The sequence below is a fragment of the Buteo buteo genome, chromosome 1 (assembly GCF_964188355.1).
Source record: "Buteo buteo chromosome 1, bButBut1.hap1.1, whole genome shotgun sequence".
In the NCBI taxonomy this organism is placed as follows: Eukaryota; Metazoa; Chordata; class Aves; order Accipitriformes; family Accipitridae; genus Buteo; species Buteo buteo.
Genome location: NC_134171.1, coordinates 67,574,161 through 67,593,443, shown reverse-complemented (window position 1 = coordinate 67,593,443; position 19,283 = coordinate 67,574,161). Strand labels below are relative to the sequence as shown.

Below are 19,283 nucleotides of genomic sequence, written 5' to 3'. Positions count from 1 at the left end.
CAAAAACCAAGGTGTAAAGAATCACTTTTATCAATAGGAGGACGGCTGGTAGATGAAGCAAAGTGATTGCCCCACTCTGCACAACACTTGTTAGATCATGAGTGGAATGCTGCATGCAGTTTTGGTTCCAACACAATACAGGGAAGACAATGATCAACAGGAGTTCAAGCTGAGGGCCACTGAGATGTTTGGGAGCTGGAGCACCAACCCTGTGAGGGGTGGCTGAGGAACCAGGGCTTGCTCAGCCAGAAGCAGGGACAGCCTCAGGGGCACAGAACAGCAGCCTCAGTGCCCACAGCGGGGGGAGCTATCTAGAAGTCAGAGCCAGGCTCTTCACAGCACTGCAAGGCTGCGGGGTGAGAGACAACACACTTAAATCAAGAGAGGTTCAGACTGCATATAAGGAGAAATTTCCTCCCACCCTGAGGACAGAGATGCAGTGAAAGGGGGCCCAGAGAGGCTGTGCTGTCTCCAGCCCTGGAGGTTTTCAAGACACAACAGGATCAAGCCGCCTGCGCAACCTGGTCCCAATCTCACAGTTGGTTTGGCTGTGAGCAGGAGGTTTGACAAGAGGCCTCTCTTATTCTGTGATTTTGTCTCACAGGGAAAAAGGTCTATCTGATGTCTTACTCAGGGGGATTTCACATCACCCATGCTGGTGTCAGCTTCATTTCCTTCCAGTACAAAGAGGATATATTTTTTCCCTAAAGCCCAGAAACCCTTTTATAGTCATAATTCTAGAAAAAAAGATAAAGAAAGAGAGACAGATTTAAGGTAAAAATCCAGATTTGGTTCATTTGTACAATGGCTATTTTCCCATGTTTTTGTTTTGCAGCCTTATTCCCCTAACAGGTTTTTGTACAAACTGCTGGCTTTTCCAATGCTGGTGCTGAAGTAAGCAAAGGCACCTACCAAATCCCTGCACGAGACAGATAAAATAAAGCTTGAAATACCAAGATGAAAGGTAAGGCAATTTTTAAAACTCACACAAATGCAGACATGCAGCAACTTCCCAGCATGCTGACCTGAAGTACCTGCCGGGCACTTCGTTTTCCAAAAACCATCAGTGCAAAACATTGGCCAGATGGTTGGGTGTATGAGCAGACCAACTTACAAAGCACAACAGCCATGCCACAGCCACAGGTCCTACACTAGAGGCATACACAAAATGCCAGAATTCCTTGCAAAAGCCACTTTCCTAAATTCTGAGTGTCAAGCATGTCTGAAGCATGTGCTGCTTCTACAATGACAGTGCCCCACCAGCCCAGCATTAGGTGATATTTAGTAGGCCCGTTCTCTTTCCATCTGACCACAGACAGAGCTAGGCTATCAGTCTGACTGCAAGGAGGTACAACTGGTACCAAACAGGGTGTGCACAGCCTCCTTTGGGCATAGTCTCCAAAAGCCACCTGTGCAACAGGGGCTCTTTTAATCATTTTTTGAAAGTGAGACTCAGGGGTTAAGTATATACTTCTGAAAAAGTTGTCATGCTGCTGGCAACCTAAATGGCATAGCAGTTCAACACTATAAATAGTTTCAAAACTGTCAGTCTTAATTAAGCACTACCTAAAACACAGACAGCATTTTAAGTGCAGGAAGTTCTCTTGTCATCTGCTCTGAGTAAATTTGATAGCACTATCATTTAAGATTAATTTCTATCATCAGCACTAGTCTTAATTTATTTCTTGTACCTTTTCCCTGGTTTTGAAGTGCTCAAGTAATCTTTTCAATATAACATCCTCTATGTGCTCCACCCAGATGTCCTCAGCTCTTCAACTTCTGCAGAACAAACCACTAAATCTAGGATGGGGATATGCTAGCTAGTAAAAACGGCAGAAGAGCAAAGAGGAAAAACCTATAGAATATGTAAGCATACATATTCTGACAGCTGTACAAGCATGTATGCCTAAGTATGACCACGATTATGTGGTTACATAGTTAATACACAGTAGTCAGATTTTTCAGCATGGATTCAGTATATATAGGATAGAGGCTTGGTAGAATAAAACACCAGAAATTGTTTCATACGTAAGAGGTGACATGGGTGCTTTGCGTCCTCAACTTCAGAAAAGGAGCAGATGGAAGGCAATGGGATTAGACCCATTCAGATTGCTAGCAAAAAGCAGCATTGCATTACAAGCAACGTCATTGCCTATAGCAATAGCACTAAAGGACAAATTCAGTACATGAAGCTTTTTGTTAGATGTTCTAGTACCATAAACAGCATATAATAACGTCATCAGACTTTTGTATAGCTTATTCTTATCCTAGAATGGAATATTAGTGAAAAAATAACTGCATATGCCAAAGGGGGTGGGTGGGGGGAGTGGGAGGTATGGGTGGGTGTGTCAGGGGGTGGTAGGGAACAAGGGACCCCTTCTCTAATCAACCCTTCAAGAAGTCTCTACTACTTCTCATGGGAAATGCCTGGAAACACAGTTCAGATACCTAAAGTTAAAGAATACAAGTTGTTCCAAATGCCTAGATAGTAAGAGAGAAGTATCAACCCAAACAAAAATGGGATGGCAAAAAGTCTTCCTTCAATCATGAGGAACAGTGCAGTGCTGTTGTCACAAGCCACAGATATAAAGTGGCTGATGCCTCTGCAGTATGCAGAAACTGAGAGCTGCTCATCCAAAGATAAACAACTCGCCTGTGCCAGCATTTAGCATCACTAACCCAGCTGATGGAAGATCGGGCTTTCTAGGATCTCCTGGAAAGGCAGTATACTGCACTACACTTGCCTTGCATAAGATCTAGTAAAGAGCATCAAAAATAAATTGAAGGTTAACCAAAAGTAACAAGATACAGCAGTCATTCATCAGAACTCACTCCTGAGGAGTAGCTGATCGGACACTGCTTCCCTTTGAGAGCAATTTCAATAAATTCAAAACAGAATCACCTTGTAAAGCAGAGTCACCCACAGGACAGGAAAAACATATATATATATATATATATATATATATATAAAAAATGGAAAAAAACCAAGACATGTAGTCACAGCATATGAGACCATTTCCAACATACTCTCTTCTCAACAGAAAAGTTAACTAACATCTGAAAGCAGCCCCTAAATCCACTTATTTTAACAAGAAAGATCCTCAACTCTTCAAAGAGAAGCACACACTACAAGTAACACTATCAGGAAAACTTCAGACTTCATTATGGGAGGAGCCCCAAAGGCTACTTATTAGTAGAAGATAAGAAGCTTCCTTGAACTACTATCAGTAACTTACCCCAAATGCAAGATGCAATTGAACAAATAACACTAAATCTTGTGTATTTACGACAAACATAAAATTAGTTCTGCTGATGTGACAGAGGTAAACTGCAATAAAAATGAACAAATAATAAAAAACTCTGCAGAGTTTGCAGATCAATGGATTTTTAAAAAGAATAAAGGTAGGCATAGTCAGAGCCAAATATACACCACTGATGTAGTTTTCTGCAATGGTTAAACATTATGATGATGAATGTTTATCAATTTGGTCTCCAAAACTGATTTGAAGATGAGGTAATGATAGTCTTTTGGCAGATCTGTTAGAGAAATGCCTAAAGAGGTCAAAAGCATTTTCACTGGTGAAACAGTTTGAGTAAATCAGTGAAACTGAAAGGAAGAGAAAGAAGGGAGGGGAAAGACATGACAAAAAAACAACCAACTGGGGGAAAAAAAAACCCAAAAAAACCAAACCAAAAAACAAACAAAAAAAAACCAAACCAAACCACCACGACATTCAGACCGTATAAACAGTAACCGAAAATGTTGTTTGTGGAGGTAGGCGGGATTAGCTGAACAGCCTAGAGATACGGTAAAAATAAATTTAGCATTAAATAGTAAATACTGAGACAAATACATACAGTGAATGTTGCAAATATAGAATGAAACATTGACTGAAATCAACGAAGACACAACTAAATTGAATTTAAAAGGTGCATAAAACAGTGATGTACATAGACTAGCACACATGAAATCATATAAAAAAACCCCAAACCCCAAACACAACAAACTTTTGAAATTGACCTTGAAAGGAGGTTAAAATGTTCCAGTCCTGTGGAACTGTTTTGCTTTCTCATTCTTCAATTTTCTACCCTTCTGCAGAGGTTTCATGGATTGTCCCCACATCTGACTGGGGAAGGACCTTCCAGGTTGCAGGATTGCTCATCGCTACAGGAATCATTCTGAACCTCCCTGTGTATCAAGTGTTTATATATCCTAATGCATTAAATAACAGAAGCTGTCAGTATGTCATTTGGTGTGCTTGAGATGCAGACAACATAGGACTAAGTTAGAAACCAATTTTAGTAAATGGAATAACCACTACAAGATACCAGATCACACTCAACTGCTGAAACGCTGTTAAGAGTGAAAGAGAAAGGTGTACTCTCTACTTCCTCTGTTTCTTGCTTTCTGTTTGTTGGTGACCACAGCTGGGAACCCACTGCTCGGATACCCAGCTTCACAGTTTGTACCAGGGAGGACAACTTTATGCACTTACCTTTAAGTCTGCAATGTGAAACTATTCAGTAGTTGGGATTTCTTGTGTACAAGGTACAGGTACTCACTGAAATGATAAACCAAAAGGTCCCAGGCTATTCAGCTCACAGCACCTGTGGCATGCAGACAGCAGTTCTCCTGCCTACCTGCACACGAGCCACCTCCACACTGGGGACTTTGGGGAGCACACTCCACCGTGCATCAGCCTGGCTAGACACCTTGAAACAGCACACAAGTCCCACTGTCTGTACCAGAGGGATTGCCTGAACCAACCTTCCCTGTCGTACGCTTATCTTTGTATTGGGGCCTGTGCCAAACACTCTAGGACATGCTATTGAAATATTCGCAAAATCACAGAGGAACCAGGGTATGTCTTTTGAAAAATACATGAAATAGAAGTATTGCTTTCTCTCCAGCATCAGTAGCCAAAGTAGGCATTAGTAGCCACATTTATTCTACCTAGATTCCAGCTGTCCCTGTCCCTTTTTTAAGAAATCTTTTTCAACCCTGAGCCAGATGCACTTGCTCCCAAAAGAAAGGTTCATTTCAGAACTGAGGCTACACTAAAAATAGATGTTTGAACATATATTTTAGCATAGTACTACCACAACTTTTTGATCAATTCAGACACAAAATTGGATTTATTTGTGGAAAATTTGGCAGCTAAAAATCTCAAGTATATAAAGCTATCTCAACCATGACCCCACCATCTTCTAAAACAAACTAGATACCCCAGGGCAAGGGAAACCATGCACTAATCCTCATAGATATGGTTATTACTGTCACCTGCAAATTATCACTGTTGTACAGCAAAGACTTAAATGTACAAGATAATTTAACTCAATTTTAACTACTTTGTTTTTCTTACTCTAAGGTTACATCCATACTAGAGAAATAAGGCATGTTCAACTACAGTTTCAACTACCTACAGTAGCAACATTCAGAGACTACTTCAGATAGGGTGCTGGAACAGTTACTACTGAATCATGAAATGCTGTTCTGAGAAAACTACTACAGTCTGCCAAGAATAACTGAGATATGCCTCCACGATGGCACGCATTACTCACATAGCTATTAGCATAAATATTCAAAGGCCTGATGAAAAAAAATTGCCCTGTGCTCCATTATAAGATGGATTAAAATAAAAAAAAAAAAACAAACCACAAAAAAAACCCCAACAACACACCAATAGGTAAGATTTAATCATACCACATTCCCAACTGTAAAATACTGCCAACACATTTATCTCTTTATAGATAGAAAGCAAGTTCTTGTGAAATTTCTTCCCTTTCATTAACTATGTAAAGTTGACTTTTGGTAATGCTTGTACGGAAAGCTTGTCTCTAAAACAAGCTCCGCAATTTTGTTGACTTAAACAGAGCACTCCACTCCATCAGGAATTTGCACTTGGACATCACCAGAGACATTTCCTGCATATAGCTGTTACTGAAGTTTTCCACTTTTAAAAACATGCTAGAAGATATAATTACCTGTTAATAGCTATGAAGATATGCTGTATTGTTTTATTTGGTACACAAAAAGAATGGAAGTTTAAAAAAAAAAACAACAATGCAAGAGCCTTCACAATCCATAGACACAATATTATGTCTTTAACATAAAACATATTCTAAAAAGCCAAGAATTTCTTTTTTTTTTTTTTTCTACTATCACACAAAATGCATATCTAGCTCTAAACAACTGTTCTGGGTTTGTGTGGCAGGGGTTTTGGTAGTGGGGGAGGGGCTGTAGGGGTGGCTCCTATGAGAAGCTGCTAGAAGCTGCCCCGGCTACAAGTGCTGGATGGACGAGCCCAAAGAGATGTAGTGACTGGAGTTAAATCCAGTTGGCAGCCGGTCACAAGTGGTTCCCCAGGGCTCGGTGTCGGGGCCAGTTCTGTTTAAGATCTTTATCAATGATCTGGATGAGGGGATTGAGTGCACCCTCAGCAAGTTTGCAGATGACACCAAGTTGGGCAGGAGTGTTGATCTGCTTGAGGGTAGGAAGGCTCTACAGAGGGATCTGGACAGGCTGGATCGATGGGCCGAGGCCAATTGTATGAGGTTCAACAAGGCCAAGTGCCGGGTCCTGCACTTGGGTCACAGCAACCCCATGCAGTGCTACAGGCTTGGGGAAGGAAGAGTGGCTGGAAAGCTGCCCGGCAGAGAAAGACCTGGGGGTGCTGGCTGACAGCCGGCTGAATATGAGCCAGCAGTGTGCCAGGTGGCCAAGAAGGCCAACAGCATCCTGGCTTGTAACAGCAATAGTGTGGCCAGCAGGAGCAGGGAGGTGATTGTCCCCCTGTACTCGGCACTGGTGAGGCCGCACCTTGAGTCCTGTGTTCAGTTTTGGGCCCCTCACCACAGGAAAGACATTGAGGTGCTGGAGCGTGTCCAGAGAAGGGCAACCAAGTTGGTGAGGGGCCTGGAGCACAAGTCTTATGAGGAGCAGCTGAGGGAACTGGGGCTGTTTAGCCTGGAGAAAAGGAGGCTGAAGGGAGACCTTATCGCTCTCTACAACTACCTGAAAGGAGGCTGTAGTGAGGTGGGTGCTGGTCTCTTCTGTCAGGTGGCTGGAGATAAGACGAGAGGAAATGGCCTCAAGTTGCGGTAAGGGAGACTTAGGTTGGATATTAGGAAAAATTTCTTTACTGAAAGGGTTGTCAGACATTGGATCAGGCTGCCCAGGGAAGTGGTTGAGTCGCCATCCCTGGAGGTATTAAAAAAGCACATACACAAGGCACTTCAGAATATGGTTTAGTGGGCACGGTTGATGGTTAGACTCGATGATCTTGAAGGTCTTTTCCAACAGAAATGATTCTATGATTCTAAGTCAGACTCGCCTCTGGCCCAGGCCGACCCCATCAGTGACAGTGGTAGCACCTCTGGGAGAATGTATTTTAGAAAGGAAACCTGCAGTGTGGGAGGAGATTGGAATGTGAGAGGAACACCTCTGCAGATACCAAGGTCAGTGAAGAAGGAGGGGGAGGAGGTGCGCTGGAGAAGGTGTAGCCCCTGCAGCCCGTGGTGAGACAGCAGGCTGTGCCCCTGCAGCCCATGGAGGTGAGGGGGCGAGCAGATGCCCACCTGCAGCCCATGGAGGACCCCATGCCAGAGCACATGGATGCCCCCGAAGATGGCCATGACTCCATGGGAAAGCCCGCGCTGGAGCAGTTTGTGACTGAAGATCAGTCCGTGGAAAGGACCCATGCTGGAAAACTTCATGGAGGACTGCATCCCATGGGAAGGACTCATGTTGGAGAAGTTCGTGAAGGACTGCAGCCCATGGGAGGGACCCCACGGTGGAGCAGGGGAAGGGTGAGGAGTCCTCCTCCGTCTGAGGAGGAAGGAGCGGCAGAGACAAGGTGTGATGAACTGACCCCAACCTCCATTCCCTGGAGGTAGAGAAAACCAGGAGCGGAGTTGAGCCAGGAAGGAGGGGGGATGTGGGGAGGTGTTTCTAAGGTTTGGTTTTACTTCTCAGTATCCTTGTTTTGATTTGATTTGTAATAAACTAAATCGGTTTTGGTTTTTTTCCAAGTTGAGTCTGGTTTTTGCCCATGACCATAAGTGGGGAGTGATCCCTCCCTGTCCTTGTCTCAACCCACGAGCTTTTCTTTGTATTTCCTCCTCATCCCACCGGGGCTTGGGGGGGAAGGAGTGAGTGATTGGCTTCGTAGTGCTTTATTGCCGGCTGGCCTTAAACCACAACAACAATTTACCACAGAAGTCCGCAAACTATGAGTTTTAACAGCTTGTTAGTTGATCATTTCTGGAGAGCAAACTGCAGCTCCCTGGTCCCACCAAGAGTCACAATGCAATTGCAGAACATGGACCTATCGGGCTTTCTTATGTGAGGTCTGAAAAGGGTTTACTGACTGAAGTAATAGCCATCTTGATAGCAGAGGAAAAATGACTGCTTTCCATTTTAATAAAAACATTGGTACGCATTACATTAAAGCTTAGAAGAGTACGAAACTGTCTAAGTCATTGTGGTTAAGTTTCCAAGTGGGTTAGAGAACAAGGAAAAAACCCAAAACCAAAACCAAAATCTACCTCTGACTTGTGAGGTTTCAAGGATGACAACTGGATTATCTTGGAGCAACAAGGAGAGGTATGCCTTAAGTAATAAACACACAAAAATGGCCATTCTTAACAGAATCCAACTGACTAGCAGGCATAACAGATGTTCCCCAGAAAAAAAGGTCAAATGAACACCACCATTCTGCCAGCACAGCTGTTGGACATTCACTTCCCCTAAATACCCAAAGAAAAGGCATTTTTGCGCCTGTTTACCCATAGAGAACTGGTTTTGTCTACAATATCTGTTTAGCCATCTGGAATGTTTCACTGTTAGTCACTCTACTTAAAATGGAAAGAAATTGTAATTGGCACAGTTTGTGACTCCTGACTTCAAGCATAATAATTTGCACAGTCTTTTCCAGCCCTCTATTTCCTTATTTACCACCAAATCCAAACTGAGAAGCCAGCACAGATCTTAAAATTTATCTAGTAGACAACAACTTGATAGTTCTCGGAAGCGCTCATGTTCAGAAGAGGAAATCAGAGGACAGCTAATGAAACATGCCTTCTTCGCACATTGTCCTCAGTTATGCAACTCCTAATACGCGGTCAGGTTCTGACACATCCAGGGTTCAACAGAACCAAATCTCACCCTGACATTTAATAAACAGAGCAAAAGAGGAATCCACTAACATTTTTCTAGGGCTGGCTGTATTGGTCCTAACATGAGACTTGCTGTACTTTCCCATCTTATTAGCTTCCAGGCCAACAGCTAATTTAAAATGCATGTTTTTGGAATGTTAACATATCCAAGGGACAAAACACAGCACCAACAGGCACCTCAGGCAAGATACAGCAGCTGTCCACATGCATGTTCTTGGTCTCCTTCTGTTAGTAGGTGACACAACTTAGCTCACTCCTCTCTTTGATGTGTTGCCAAGTTTGTGGAACTCTACCTTCACTGTAACCCAGGGAAGAAAACTCTAGCCTCCTCCTCCTCTCTCTCTCAACCCAAAGAAACAGAAGACAATGCATTTTCACTGCAAAGACTTCAATTTTTGAGCCTGCACAGTTGCTGTGGATGGCAGCTCATAGTATTCTGACTCATCTGAAATTCATGATGCATATCTCACAAAGCCCAAATGTGCCCCATGCAATACCTGTGGACTTATTCGATGCTCTCCGTCGAATTTCAGTCACCATCAATCGTGAAACTTGAGTAGTAAACTGCAGGAGGTCTGAAAATTTTTCTGTCATTGTACTTGGAGGAGCATTTCCAAACACCTAAAACAATGAAAAATAGATGCATCAAAAAGTCATTCAGTTTACAAGGATCACTATGGACTACCTTCCTTTGCAAAGGAGTATTACTATGGAGATTACAAGTTTTCGTTTTCCTGCTGCAGTATTCATCACTGTATTGGTTTTCACAGTGCATGCTCTACGATACATTCATAGTTGGAATTAAGTCATCATTCAGGGAGGTAAGATCTGATAAATGAAGGGGAAAAAGGGAATCACAAGTTTTCTTGCAAGATGAAAACCCCAGAGCCCCAAAAGACTGAGATTGCACATAATGGGGTAAAGACTAGATACCAGAGTAAATTCTCCAACAGGAGTTCTGTTTTTAAGAGCAACTCTTTTACTATCTGCTGGACTTAAACATCCCACAGGGGTGAAATGCATGTACAGAACAATGCATGTAAAATCTAGAAGAGACTAGGAAGTAGAACTGCCCTGTTAAGTCTTCCCTCGATAAACTGACGACACCAGGAAGCTTCCCACATTGCTGGCATCCCAAGGCCTCTCTTGAGATTCTCCTGAACATAACAGCAGTAGTTACCAGGGAATATTTGGTGGTTTAGTAAATTTTCACTTAATTCTCATAAGTTATTCTTCATGATTAAACATTAATTTGGTTATTAAATTATTGAATCATATTTAACAGGGAGAAATGCGTTAACTCTGTGGTACTGCAGTAAGCTACAGAACACAACATTATCTCAAAATGGATTAACTAGTTGTTGAGGTAATTTACTTTTCATTTAAGATTGCACACAAAAAGCAGTCTCCATCCACACTTCTGATGTAAATCTCGTATTAAAACTATCACAGTAAAACCACGATATTGATTATCAAACAAAGGATCTAATCCAAATTCTAGTATCATCACTTGTGTCAGTGCTGAAAAATAGAAGAGCCTGCTAAACTCCTGAACAGTCTCAATACTTCTCTGCTCATTTACATCTGCAGGAGTGTCACCGATGAGCTAGGAAGCGTAAAAGATTACAGCATTTTTCTAATAAAACTTTAGTTCAACATGTTATATTTGCCTATCAGAGGATGTGATCTACAGCAATACAATTGATTTGGACTCAACAGCTGCTTCACACTCAACTGGGTGACCCAGTTATACTATTACAGCTGAGCCGCTGACATACTTGACTGAGGTCACTCTTAAGTCTAGGGACAAGCAGTGAAATCTGCAATATTACAGCCAACAGGGATACAAGATAACTGCTGTACCAGCTTACCTTGGAACCCCAAAGTTACTGAAGAAAAGTTAAAAGGCAGAAGACAATAACCTTTGTCCAAGTTTGACTTCTTACTCCCTTTAGTATCAGTTGCGCTGGCACATTACCGAACAGCCAAAAATATTTTTCCTGCCTACTCACATTGCAAAGTCATGGTGAAGCAGAGCCAGAAATACAACATACAAATCGAACACTCAGTCTCCTCTCAATAAAAGTATTTTTCACTAAAAACTTAAGTATTTCTCATACAGGAAATTTCAACCACCATTATCAATAAAGCAAGCAAACAGGGGCCCAGACATTCCAGGCAGACAACTGTTTTTGGCAGACCAAGAAAAACACCCTTTATTTGGATTAGAGACTATGCAACATTCCCAGTAGAGACAATCCAAATTTCCCTAAACCTTTCACAAGACCTCCCTTTACAGTTGTATGCGTCAGCTCCCAGTTCATCCAAGAGCCTCTAGCTTCCACAACGCTATAAGAAGGGAAGAGGGCCTCCCAAGTGTTCACTGGTATAACCTAAGCAAGATTATCTAGACTGGAACACACATTGGCAGAGCATCTTGTCATCATTAACTGTTTAAAGCTCTTTCAATCAGAGCAAGGAAAGACGAAAAACTAATAGCCCTGTTACCCGTCCTGAGCTTGCCTAGAGTTGTCAGCAGATTCCAGGGAATGCAGAGAGCTCAAAGTTACAGTAAAAGGTTGACTGAGCTGAACTGTTTTTTAATTAGTTGCCCCATAACCAAGTTTGCACTATTAGAACAAGCATCTGCACTGGATATTGATATACTCTTTGACTAAAGGTGGTAGTAAAAACCAGGAATAGGACATGAAACATTTTACCAGTAAACCGTCTTTTTAATAAGGAAAACCAAAGCTCTTTCAAGAAAATGTAAACAATATACTACTCATTCAAAACCAGCCTCTTCATCATTCCATCCACTTTTTTCATATACTGCAAAAGCATTACTACCACGCCGGTGGAGCAATGCTTCTGCGAACACATTGAACTCTGAAAGGAGCCTTTTGAGTACTCTTCCAGAAGGCCAATCTTTTGTTAATTATGCACTGATTTAGCTTTTCATTACTACATGATTCATCATTTCATAAGCCTCCCTGAACAATGAGGAAACAGAAATGGTCTGTAAACCCACTCATTACCAGAACTAGCAAGATGGTTTAAACTACAGAATGTTTGAGACATGCTGTATCTATAAACCAAAGTTAAGAATGCTTTAGCTCCTCTAGATTTACTGATTAATAATCCTCAAAATATCACGAAGAAAATGGAACTGCATTTCATGCAAAACTTCTGATACCTCTGAAGAAAGAAAAAATAAAATAAAATAAACAAACAACACAGAAACCCCCAAACTCATAAACGGTTAAGCAAGAAAGCCTTGAAAGAGCTCCTGGATACACTGGTTATTTAACTGGCTGCCTGTTGCTGGCCACTTGGATGCCCATGGGAAACAGACTTACCTTACTCCCTCTAGATCTCTGCATTTAGTAAAAATCATGCTGCTTCCAGAACTATTTCCTGGATCTCAGACTCAGACACACACAGAGACACACATTCTCTCTCTCTCTCCTCCCCCTCTCATCAGCCACCTGTGACCACCAGAGGGAGATTTCTAAACGTAACTACATCAAAATCACCTTCGCAGGCTCAAGCCAAGATAAAGATTCCATTGTGCTAATTTACAAAAACAAATTAAGAAAGTCCATAACTAACGGGCATACAATCCAAGCAGATAAATTAAAGAGGAAGCAGATGAACCGAGATTACTTCTCCCAAACTCACACAACAGGTTACCAGTAGAACTAGGAGTAAGACCTAAGGCAACAGAATGACATTTAGGGGATCTATTCACTAAAGCATGGTACCTAGTAGACTGAAAATCCTATTAATACTGTGCCTTGACTAGGATTAATTTTTCTACACAGCATGTAAGCAGTTCAATGTTCAACACCATCATAAGCCATACTTTCAACAAAACATCAATCTAAAAAAGAGAAAGCCAAGTTGATTTTCCTATCAAGATTTTGCATTTTAGTTTTTGGATTATTTCAGTTCTCCACGGTAGTGTATACAAGTACAAATCCATCACCCAAGAAAAGCTTCAGGAGCAGTGGTTCAGGTCACAGCAGGAAAAAAAAGGAAAGCTAGATCTATACCTACTACTCTTTCAAGACCCTAACACTACCATCAAAGTTAGTACTCACAATGAAGTGGCAGAGTAACTGGGTGACATAAGACGTCAGGAGAATTTAGGTCCTAGTAATTCCAGTGACAAGTCGTCACAGTCCTGTCTCCAAATAAAATCTCAGTGCCTGAGCACAAGGGAGTAGTGAAATATGAATGGCACTGTACAAGTGGCTATTACATCTTCCCTACAGATTGCTTGTTCAAAATCCCCCTTGTCCAAGAAGAGGGATTCAGACTCAATACATAGGAAAAGGGGTAAAAGGCGATGAGAATATAGAGAATTTATTACAAGAGGAGATTAAAATTGTTCAGCTCATGTAGCCTAGAAAAACCAAGTCTGAACAGGAGATATTATGATTGTTATCACTAAATACGCATCAGTACAATAAATGCAAAGATGGGAGAAGAGTTAGACTCAAGGACAGCGCTGTCACACAAACAAGTGGGTATAAACTTGCTACAAGTAAGTTTAGGTTGGAAGTCAGATGACTGTAATAACAGCAAGCTCTGCAGAAAAGCTCTGTGACAGTCTACATGCAACTGTGGATTGTACTTCAGAAAAAGCAATAACAGAAGGAAATCTCCAACGGCAGGGGAAAATTGGAAGGATGCCAATGGAAGAAAAGCTTCTGTTGTGCTAGATCCAAAGGTCTTGGGAATACAAAATAGGAGCATTCAATTCAAATAAAGAAAAGCCCTCTTGCAGATTCTCTGGCTTACCCTGTTAAACACCGGCAACATCATGTAAAGTTTTTCTTCTTGTTCTTTCTGGGTCATGTGCCGTGGAGGATGACAGAGCTCTGTGAAGAGGCGACGCAGATGCATCAAGCCCAGCGCATTATCCTGGGGGCTACACTCCTCCTGCCGTGGCCGGCCCATGATCCTCTTCACCATATTCATCTTGACTGACTTCTGGAAGCTCCCTTGTATCCTGTTCAGAAAGGAAAATGAACTTACTGAGTACAACAGATTTAGGCATTATTCCACCAAAGCCTTTAAATATATAGCACCCTCTCTCATAGTAAGTACCACACTGCAGTGAAGAGCATTAGCTAATTTTATACGCCAGGCATTGATTTGTACGTGCCTGGAGGATTTAAAGCCAACAACTTGAAACAGGAAAACATCCAATACTCTTCAGCACAAAGCATGACTGACCAGGCTTCGAACACCGCAAAACGCTTTGGTACTTTTTATTAGATGATGTATATGATTTTTATGATTTTTGGTGCACATTACACAGCATTTACAGCAGTGTTATCTACATATTGCAGGGTATTCTGAAAATAATTCTAGAATAAAATCAGTACCAGTTATATACTTTAAAATTTAATCAAACAAGACCTTCAAACTCTCTCAGACATAGGCTTTATCATACAGAGGCATGCTTAAATTTCTTTCTGACTTTCCTATGGCAAGTACACAAGGCTATGCAATGGAGCTATCGTTCATCTTGCACCTCAGCTGTTGGGTCTGCAGAACACCTTGGTCTTCTCTGTCCTGCATCATAAGAAACTTGTTTTAGAATCATAGAATGGTTTGGGTTGGAAGGGACCTTTAAAGATCATCTTTTCCAGCAGATGTCAGGGTGGCTGAAGTCCCCTAGCAGAATCAGGGTCTGCAAGTGTGATGCTTCCTGTACTTGAAGTAAGAATGCTTCATCAATGTCCTCCCCTGGATATGCGGTTTGTAGTAAAAAACAGCCACGAGGCTTCCTTTGTTGGCTTGGTCTCTAATTTTCACCCATAAGCTCTCCACCTGTGCATTGCCGCTTCAAAAAAAGCAGCACTGTGCAATCAATCCATTTTTTAACATAGAGGGCAACACCCGCCCCTTTCCTGCCTTGCCTGTCCCTCCTGAACAGTTTCTAGCCATCAATTGCAGTGCTCCAGTCATGATTCATCCCACCAAGTTTCAGTGATAGTGGTCAGATAACAGCTTTCCGGCCCCTCCTGGCTGTTACCCATGCTGCGTGCATTGGTATAGAAGCGTTTCAGTTTGACACTCAACTCTCTCACCTTTTTGGTGGAACCTTTTTGGGGGGCTGGAGCACATTCGTCATTGCTCTGGTAGGTACACTCATCCACCCTGCTGCTTGTGAGTACACAAGTGTCTCAGCTTTGGACCCCATCTCCCAAGCTTATTAGTTTAAAGCATGATTCATTGAATCAGCCAATCTGCCAGCAAAGATTCTCTTCCCTCTCCTAGGTATGTGGATCCCACCTCTCCCCAGTAATCTGTATTTGCCAAAGAACCTTCTGTGATCACAGAAGCTAAAGCCTGGTGATGACACCAGCCACAAAGCCAGGTGTTGATCTGCGTGATGTGTCAACCTCTGCCTGCACCCCTATTTCCAATTGGCAAGATAAAGTAGAAGATCAGTTGGGCTTCTCTCCTTCACTCATGCCCCTAGGGCTCTCAAGTCCTGCTTGATCTTGCCCAGGTTCTGCTTTACGATGTAATTGGCGCACACATTTTAAAACATTTCACAGATATGACATAGCATCTGTATTTAGCCCTGTATTAGTCTTCAAAACAACATGGACCAAATCTTCTGAACTTGAGACTGAAGTCTATCAAGCAGGGTCTTGCACAAGAGTTGAGAGGGTCAGAGCAGATAAATCCCTCAACAGACATTGCCAACTGGACACTGTGGCAAAAAGGACTATTCTCACAACTACGTTCAAGTAAGGGAAGGAGGAAGGGGGAAACAGGGAAACAGTTTCAGCTCCATACACGAACTTAAGGAGTCCAGAAATTAAATACTACACAGAATTGTAATGTCTACCTCTCATCACTTCAAGGCAGTTGGAAAAAAGGTCAGTAACAGCTATAAAAATTATTCAAGAGTAGAAAATGCCTCACAGCAAGAAACTTCAAGAACTTAATTATTTAAATTATCAGAGAGGTTACCATGAAGGGTCAATTATTAAAAGGAGAAGTGATGATTCCAAAGGTGCTGTGATTAGAGTAACGGAGGAAAAATACCCATTACTGAAGAACTCAAACCCAGAGATTAAGTTGCGAGGAAAGGCAATATTTTGGTGCTAAAGCCAGGAAAATAACACCAGCTACAAACAAGGACTACACTTTTAAAACTGAAAATAATTAACCACTAGTAAGAAACATTAACAAAAGAAAAATATTCTCTGTCTAACCCAAGAACGAAATACCTTTCTGGCATGTGTTCATAAAACAGCGTTTTACTAACATGCAAGAAAAATTAGGAACTGGTGCGAATGAACCTTTTGGCACAATGCAAAAAATCAATTTATGCAACAAGAAGTCATCAAAAAAGTTAAGCTAATGTACAAGCCAGCAATTATCAGCCCATGCTGGAAATTTGCACTGGCTTTTCACATTTGAAGAAAAATGAGTACTGTATGTTGCCTTTTAGTGTATTATCCCTAAGAAATAACACAGGTTACAGACTTCAAATCAGCATTATTCACACAGTTAAAAAAGAAATAGCACAGTTTCTGGAAGTGTTTCCTCCAGAAACCCACACCTTTTCTCAAACTCAGTTTGGGAACTCTTCTCTCGCTGTAGTAACATGTAAACTAACAGAATACAGCATCTGAGCTCAAAGAGCCAAAACTTCCCTGCCTAAGCAGCAGAAAGTATTTTCTTTTTCATAAAAACTTTTAAAGATAGTATTTTAAATTTCTTTTTATCATTCACAGAATGCTGAGAACTCTAAATCCCACACCCAAAACATGTTGTCATTGAATCCACCACTGCTGTAGACTTTTGCTAGCGCAGCCAATTTTTCTTTTAAATCTTACTACTTTATTCAGCCTAAGTGCACACCTAGAACAGGAATTTGCACTGGTTCAGCCACACAGTTGTAGTTCCAGATCTAACAATTTTCTTATAGTCAGAGAAGTCTAAATAAATGTTATGCACTATTTTCCCAGTGTAACAGGAGCCTACTGGGACAGCTTCTCCAAGATGTAATCTGTTTATCTCCACTGGGGCAGTTTTAACCCAGATGACAAAAGCAGAGAACAATTAAAGTAGTCCTCACTTTCTAAACACATTCATGGCCCCTCCTGCCTATTCAGCACTACAATCATGTATTCAACCCCAAAGTAAGAGATAGGGCGGAGAGGAGGGGAGAATAGATGTAACATAGTGTAAACAACATCCAAATTAATTTCATGTTGTTGTTGGTTTTTTTTCCAGAAGTAACCAAAAGACACTACAAAATTGATGTATTCCATGTGTGTACTTAATTCAGCTGGAGCTCCACCCTGCCCCCTTTCCCCCCCAAAAAAAACCCCAAACCCAAAAACCAATCACCACACCAAAACACCACAATGCCATGGAATTTCAGGTTTCTGGCCCAAGGAAGCCCCTGCGACGCTCAAGAAAATCTTCCTAGAAGACACTGCTTTGAGAGTATTCATTACCTTGATGTTTTTCACAAATACAGAGTCCATGTTGCACTGTACAAAGTGAAGATAGGGGTAGTTACACTGACATTTACACATGGAGATCTTTCCCACATATGCTGCTTTTCTTTGACAATGTTATCAGCCCTCTGGATCAGCTCTTCTGGCAGTATTTTCCACTCATTCTCAGTCTTCAGAATCATGTAAAGTCCACCCTCAATTCCACTGCAGATCAACTTCAATATACGCAATATATTAATTTCAAGCAGAGTGGATACTACTTGTAGAATTATTCCACAGCTGAGTCCTACTGTGTTTCTGTCCTGTTAGAAAAAAGGCTAGCATGGGCTTCATGCAATGTCATCCAAAATACATTGTACCTGAAATCTGAAAGAATTTCTGCAATTTATTTTTGCCAGTCCACATACAGTGATATTTTTTTCTGATTACCATAGCACAGATTATCTATGGAAATACAAGGAAGATAGCCGTGGGCTCTGGGAGCTCCAGCATTAGGCCCGAATCTTAGACATGTGAGAAGGATTATTCATGGTTTACAGCAGGCAAAAGCTTCCTCATTGTAAATACTCAGTACCAGAACTTACTTATCCTAAGAAAATATTGAGATGTTTAAATTCATCTAAAATAAATGAAAAAAAACCAGCAAACCAAACAACTGAAATCTTCAGAGGAACGATACCTTACAAATACTACACCAGAACATTACACATGTTTGCTGAGTCAAAGAACAGTGGTATGTTTCTACTATGTCCTGTATAAATATTTTGACTGAGGTTTTCTTTGTTTAAGCTTAGGCCTGCAAAAGAGAAAGCAGTACACCTTTTACTACAAATGAAAAATATCTAGAAGAAAGGATCTTCCTATTCTACTAAGCGAAAGCATCTGCACAGTCTTCAGTCAGCTGTAACCACCACGTGACCTGAATTAAGCATTAAAGGCTGGCAGTCTCCTTAATGCCAAAAATGTAAGTATTCCAGTATTTTCAGTAACAGTCAAGTCACCTGTTCACAACTGCTTGCTTACAGCACCTGACAATCAAGTGTCCTGCACAGCAAAAGCGTACAGGAAAAGAACCTTAAGAGAAGCAACTCACAAGTTAGGGAACAGTTGTCTTGTAATTGCCTGTAGAACTTGAATTTGGCCTGCCTCTGCACATGCATTACAGTACAGTGTTAAATTGCACGCTCACTTCCTATCGTCCCCCAAAGGACCTCCTGCCACTCTCAGCATACAAGCTGGACACAGCCCTCACTTCACAAGCAGCTGCTCAGTATTTTGTTACTTCACCCCTCTGACCGTGATGCTACACCTTGGTTACTGCGACCCAGACTGAAAGCCTGCTGTGCACACACAGTGATGCATTTCCTCATGGGTTCTTCTGTCCCACTCATCACTGCCAGATCAGAATGCCTCACAGCTATTAAATCAACTTATTTTCATAGATCTGCCCCACAGTACAGGCATGCTAACAGCCTCAATATACACAAAATAACAGACACACACACTAAAATCAGTCGTGTCTAGTAATCTGGATATCTAGTTTAAGAAACTTTGGAGAGTAGCTAATCCTATGTGGCATCTTGTAATGCTTGAATCTTTCTGCTT

At 41.6% G+C, this 19,283-nt stretch overlaps 1 protein-coding gene across 8 annotated transcripts in view; it reads right to left on the bottom strand.

Annotated features, from left to right (window-relative positions):
• WDFY3 (WD repeat and FYVE domain containing 3) overlaps positions 1 to 19,283 on the bottom strand; it is a 182,291-nt gene that overhangs the window by 110,002 nt on the left and 53,006 nt on the right. For all 8 annotated transcript variants that reach the window (XM_075034811.1, XM_075034840.1, XM_075034833.1 and 5 more), the window contains 2 exons: positions 13,984 to 14,194; positions 9,675 to 9,798 (listed from right to left, as the gene is read on the bottom strand). In XM_075034811.1, coding sequence (XP_074890912.1) covers positions 9,675 to 9,798; positions 13,984 to 14,163 — 304 coding nt within the window. In that variant the 5' untranslated portion in view covers positions 14,164 to 14,194. The remainder of the gene's footprint in view (positions 1 to 9,674; positions 9,799 to 13,983; positions 14,195 to 19,283) is intronic.